The 6,659-nt window shown below is 43.1% G+C and overlaps 1 protein-coding gene across 1 annotated transcript; it reads left to right on the forward strand.

The window, feature by feature from the left end:
• Positions 1-222: 222 nt before the first annotated feature.
• LOC101757893 (pentatricopeptide repeat-containing protein At4g33990-like) lies at positions 223-4,665 on the forward strand. The gene is made up of 2 exons (XM_022828066.1): positions 223-3,640; positions 3,723-4,665. Exon 1 carries the CDS (start codon positions 398-400, stop codon positions 2,087-2,089), a length of 1,692 nt encoding a protein of 563 aa, XP_022683801.1. The 5' UTR covers positions 223-397; the 3' UTR covers positions 2,090-3,640; positions 3,723-4,665.
• Positions 4,666-6,659: the final 1,994 nt, after the last annotated feature.

A 6,659-nucleotide genomic window follows, 5' to 3' on the forward strand; every position in this document is an offset into this window, starting at 1 on the left:
GAAAGTATTCGACAAGTTGGATGGGATAACAAGTCGCATGACAACTCTAACTTTTTTTAGCAGACTTGCTAAATTTTATCTTGGAGAGTGAGATAGCGACTCTATTGGAGATTCTCTGACAAAAATAGTTTAGTCGTTGACCGGCAGAATGATTCCTGTGGTCGACTGTTGTATTATTAGTTCGCGGTTGGTTTTTTGATATTGCTGTTCTTCCCTGATCCTTCTTCCGCCAAACTACTGTTCTTGCATTTCATCGAACACTTCAGACACCCTGGGCTCTCTGCTCCGAAACACACCACTCTCCTTGGCCACCACGGCCACCGCCCGATGGAACGCCGCCATCCGGCGTCGCCTCGATTCCGGCCTCCCCACGGAGGCCGTCTCCGCCTTCGCCGCCATGCTGCGGACCGGCGCCCGCCCCGACCCCTTCACGCTCCCGCTGCTCAACCGTGCTGCGGCGTCGCTCCCCCGCTTCGTCGGCGCCGCCCACTGCTTCGGCATCCGGACCGGCTTCTGCGGAAACATATACTTCTGCAACACGCTGCTGGAGGCCTACACGCGGTACGGGTTGGTGGCGCCCGCACGCCAGGTGTTCGACGAAATGCTCGAGCGGGACGTAGTTTCTTGGACCACGCTGGCGTCCGCATATGCTGGCGCCGGGGAGCCGCGGGAGGTATCCCAGCTGGTGACGGCGATGAGGACCAGCGGTGGCTGCGAGCCCAGTGCAGTCACGCTTTCTGTGGTGCTCCGGGTATGCACGGCCCTAAGGGACACTGCCGGCGGTAGGCAGCTGCACTGCTACGCCGTGAAGAGCGCGTGGGCAGGTGATTTCCTAGTTTTCAACTCAATGTTGACGCACTATAGCCGGACTGCCAGCTTGGAGGACGCAGCTATGCTGTTCGAGCAGTCCCAGAGAAGAGACATGGTTTCGTGGAACATTATAATCTCAGTGTATTCTTCAGAGGGGAATGTTTCTAAAGTCGCTGATATGTATGAAAGGATGAGGGCAGAGGAAGTGTATCCAAGCTGTGAGACATTAACTTCCGTTGTTGCTGCATTCACCAAGCACAGGTTTCTTCTGCAAGGCAAGAAGCTGCATTCCTTTGCAGTTAGAAGTGGGCTCATGGACACAATCTTGGTAGCATCGTTTGTGGACTTCTATGCGAAATGTGGTGAGTTACTGTCATCAGTTCAGTTGTTTGAGGAATTCAGGGGGGCAAGCAGCTGCCTATGGTCAGCCATGCTCTGGGCCTTTATCCACCATGGAATGTTCATAGACGCAATCCGTCTGTTTGAGAGAATGATGGACTATTTCTGCGTTCCCAGTGCTGATATGCTGCGAGGACTCATAATCTGTTGCACTGAAATAGGTGCTTTAAAGTGCGGTAAAGCAACTCATGGATACGTCATAAGAAACAACTATGCTGCAGAATCTAAGAGTAGTTCCTTGGAGACATCCATTGTTATGCTCTATGCTAAATGTGGGTGCATTCTTCTGGCAGAAAGGTGCTTCAGCAGAATCCTTTATAAAGATCTAGTCTCATGGAGTTCAATGATTGAAGCATTCACAATCCATGGTCATAGTAAGGAAGCTCTCACAATGTTTAATCGGATGCTGGAAGAAGGAATAAAGCCAAATGGAGTGACCTTCCTGAGCTTGCTGTCAGCTTGTAGTCATTCAGGTCTTGTAACTGAAGCTCGCGAATTGTTCGATTGCATGACAAAAACCTTCAGACTTGCACCCGATCTAGGACACTATACCTCTATGGTAGATGTTCTTGGCCGCTCAGGTAATCTAGAGGAGGCTCTACAAGTGATCAGTGACATGAAAGTTAATCCGGATGGAAGAATATGGGGTGCTCTCCTTGCATCATGCAGGATGCACTCAAACTCTAAGCTTGCATGTTTTGCTGCTCAGAAACTTGTGGAATTGGAACCGGATAATGTTGGCTATCATGTGGTGTTCAGTAATGTCCATGCTGGAGGTGGTAGATGGGCTGAAGTGGAGGACATTAGAAGCTCCATGATAGGAATGAACATGGAGAAATCCCCTGCTTGGAGCTGTCTTTCTAGCATTGGTGTTCCTTGATACATAATTTTCAGCACTGCATCAATGGTATTTCTCTTGAAAAATCCATGCCGTTTTGGCGAAAGGAGGACCAAACATTTATTCAATTCAGCATTGCATGGATGTTTTGCTCACAGGCTGGACAAGCAACAGGCTGTAACATATTAGCAGTGTGTTGATGTCTTAATTTCTTGGAATGTGAGATACTTCTTATGCATTGCAAGATGATAGATTCATCATCAGAATTCAGAAGGGATTAAGTGTGCATATCTTATCAAGAGATTAAGGTATCTAAGCATTCTTCTGTACACTTGTATAGGACTGGTAAGCTTTCTGTTCATCATTTTGTAATGTCCAGTGCAAAGAAACTTCACTTTGCAACCATAGTATTATAAAGTGATACTTTTGTGTCAATTCACCTGTTTAGAAGGGCAGGATTTGCATGATACTAGTAGAACTTTCGATTGTATGAAAATGAAGTAAACTCTCGACATTGGAATCCAATGTTTTCTGTAACTTCCAAGATTTATTGATGAGCAAATATAAGTTTTCTAATAATGTACATGTTACAGGTAGCATAATTAAGCTTTCTATTTTCTGTATGCAATCTCAATTTACTAATTTTGCCGATTCTTGTCCTTCAATATGCCCATAAATTTATTTTTGTTATGTCAAACTGTACAATTATTTTGCATCATGAATGGAGAAATTTAACTTTTCAGTCGCATTTACTTGCTGCAATTGCATATAGTATAACTACATTGTCAGATATTTACATTTACTTGTTTGAATACATGTTTAAGTGTGGTTCATGAACAAAATGATTGCAATGAATAAGTACCAGATTCAATTTTTCCTGTGCACACACTATTGACTGTGGAAAATACATTATCATTTTAGAGTTATTGTTTTTGTATTTGTTCGATATGACGTTGTGAATGTGAGAGGTACTGTTCAGAGTCCAGTTAGTGTTAAACTGTTAATCTTAGAAGCATTGGAAGTTTTATGAAGGTTATAATATATGCTCCCTCCATTTCTAAATATATGGCATTTAGGAAAAATTAATTAGTTCAAAAAATGAACTAATTAGCTTGTCCGAAGTGGTCATATATTTGAAAATAGAGGCAATATTTCTACAGGCACAGCAGGTGCCACCATTATGAACACTCATTGTGCAATTTTAGTGTAAGAAAGCTATGAATTTATTACAATTTACAGCTGAATGATACTTCTCTTGGGGAAAAGAGTATTGGAAACTCTGCTCTTCAAAGATCAATTTACGAAATTATCTGAGCACTGTTGCGGTACTTTTGGGATATACATTTAAGTATACACAATTGGGATGTCATACATTTTGAAGCAAAGTCTCAAACAATGCTTCACACTTGAGTGCACATCTCACGATTTTATTTATCTTTCTTAGCGACTATAGTGCACTTCCAATGGAATATTTGGTCATGATATGTAGAAAATCACACATTGGATGGATGGATAAGTATTGATGATTTTCAGAGTACAACATCCTTCATTTAGCTATGAGGAAAACATCCTTCTCATTTGGAGATAAGAAAGGTAATATCCTTCATATTTCCCTCTGATACAATCTGGGCTCATGTCCCAAAATAATGTATTGTCTTTTCTGTATAAACTACAGGTTATACTGTTTGTTTTCCAGAGGTCTAAATGCTAAACAGGCAGAAAAACAATCAAGTTCTAAAAGACAAACTCTACAATATTCCAACTCAAGTAGTCGATAATTAGCATACGGAGGTACAGTTGTATGAAGCACCTGTCACCAATGAAACAATCTTCTCAGAGGTATGGCTGTCAGAGTAGTAAATCAGGGTCAGGGTGATGAACCAACCAGCCTTGCTGGTGCTCAATGAGTTAGGCCATGGTACAGGCTTCCATGCAAAATCAAAAGGCAGAGTCTAGTAGGATCAATGGCCATCAGTGTAACCATCCAAAAGCACAGCAACCATGCAAGATCAAATGAGGGATTGACAACCATGGAATGGCATGTTAATATGTTTGTGAGAAAGGCAGTGGAACTGGGAGATGTAATAGTCTGAAAAGATTTGAATCAGTGGAATTTTCAAGTCAATGAAGAGTGGTCAGTTCAAAAATGTCTGTTTACTTGAGAAGTCATTCTCTTGGTTAACATGGGAACTAAAATGTTGGTTATCATTGGATGGCTGTGTTTAGTAACAGGAATTATCGGATGGTTAAAAATATTGATCACGTGGCTCAACCATTCGTCTTCCATTGTCTTCAATAATATAGAGCAGATTGATGTGGTCTTCTGATTTTTTTTTCCAGACAAATTGATCAGAACGACAGAAGAGAAGCCAGAGCAGAGAGGAGATCCCAATTCCAATGCATTTGCATGCTTCGGTGCATTATTTTGTGCACACTGCAGTACGCCCTAGTCTGTGAAAGCAAGTGAACACTTAGGCTTTCAACTCCAAATTTTAGAGGTTGAACTAATACTGTGAATTGTAACTGTCAAATTTGGGAAAATCTACTCAAACTATCATCTTTGTTATTAATGTTACTAATATTAATTGCAAAGAGGTCATACTTTCTTTTGTTTTTAATGAAAAATCTCATGGGAATACCTAAATTGTTATCCATGCAACATGGCCTACGGAGCGGACACGCTGCAGAAAGAATTTCCGGGTGGTGGCTGATGAGTGGCCCTTGGTAAAGCTGCTTTCCTCATTGGTCGTTAGGTCTGGGGCGTGGAAGAGGATTCATAGGGGCTCGACAAGGCTATTAGGAAAATAGGAATGCAACTCAATCTATTCTATGGTACAAGGGTAAGATGTATATATGTATTAGTGTAGAACTCCTCCAACTACAGGGAAAATACATGTAAGTATACACAGCTAAGGCATATATCTAACACTCCCCTTCAAACTCATGGGTGTCCACAACACTGCACTACACTGAGTTTGGAGAGGAAATAGATGTGTTGGGCCCTTGTATGTGTCTTTGTGAAGAAGTTAGGAAGCCAACTGATACTTGGAAGGGACATATATAGTAATGAAGGCTACAATCTGATCATGCACTTGCGATCTCATGTAAGAAGGAAGCATCAACACAGATGTGTTTTGTGAGTTCATGCTTCACGAGATCTTGAGCAATACTGAGCCCACTAATGCTGTTAGAGGAGAGAGGAGTTGGTGTAGAAGGCATCACACCAAAATCCTCAAGTAGCCACTGAAGCCATGTGATCTCAGTTGCGACAGCCGCCATAGCCGTCAACTCAGCCTTAGCACTCAAACGAGAAACTGTTGCCTGCTTCTTGATTTTCCATGCTATCAAGGAGAACCCAAAGAAAATAAGACGAAAGACAGAGATGATTAGAGTGATCAGTAGTCCATCTGACATCAGGGTATGCCTGCAGCTGGAGGGAACTAGAGTGAGGGAAGAATAAGTGACGTAAGATGGTGCCACGAAGGTATCGGAGAACACAAAAAAGGTGAGCATAGTTGAGCTGTGTGGGAGCAGAGACAAACTAACTTAGAATATGAATAGCATGAGAGATGTTAGGATAAGTGGTCCAAAAGGTAAACAAGGCTCCCAACAAGATGATGATAGCTAGTGAGATTATAAAGGGGCTCACCACCAATAGACTGTAGGTGAACACTTAGCTCCATAGGTGTATCCGTAGTGTGCTGAATGGTGAGAGCAGCACGAGAAAGAAGATCCTCAATGTACCTCTCCTTGGAGAGGTAGATGACATCACGTGTGAAAGAGACCTCAAGACCAAGGAAGTAACGAAGAGGACCTGCAGATCAAACATCAAGAACTTATTACTAAGGTGCTTCTTCACAAAGTCAATGAACTAATAATCATCAGCAGTAATGATCATGTCAACATCATAGAGAAGAAGAAGCGTGCAACCACGAGGGGAAGTGTGAACAGAGAGAGTAGGGTTGTGGTTGCTGGTATTAAAACCGGCATAGCGCCAACAGAGGAGAATTGCTCAACCTATGCCCGGAGAGCCTACTTGAGGCTGTAAAGGGAGCGACACAGCCAACAAACCATGCCATCCAAAACAGAGTATCACGTGGCTTCATGTAGACCTCCTCACATAGCTCACCACTAAGAAAGGCATTTTTGACATCGAGTGGTCGAACATAAGCAACAGTGAGAAGAGTATGGGATGTGGTCATGTGAGGAACTTGAGCAAAGATCTCATCATAATCGCGACCTTCCTCCTGCTGAAAGCCATGTGCCATAAGACGAGCCTTGTAGCACTCAAGGGAGCCATCAAATCGAGTCTTGATCTTATAGACCCACTTGCAAGTAAAAGGAGTCATCTGAGGTGGCAAATGGACAGGATCCCATGTACCATCTCAGCCATGGCGTGTTGCTAGTCTAGGTGGACGATGGCCTCTTCGTAAGTGGGTGGCTCAGCAAGAGCAGCAGCTGTTAAGCTATAGTGATTCGAAGGATGGAGAGCACTACGGTCATGAAGAGCATACTGAGACAATGGCTCTGGAGGAGGTCCAAAAAGCGATGGAGGGTACACAAGTGGAGGGGGAGGCTATTGAATTTACTCCTGGATGGGTATGTAACAGCT

The sequence above is a fragment of the Setaria italica genome, chromosome VII, assembly GCF_000263155.2.
Source record: "Setaria italica strain Yugu1 chromosome VII, Setaria_italica_v2.0, whole genome shotgun sequence".
Taxonomy (NCBI): domain Eukaryota; kingdom Viridiplantae; phylum Streptophyta; class Magnoliopsida; order Poales; family Poaceae; genus Setaria; species Setaria italica.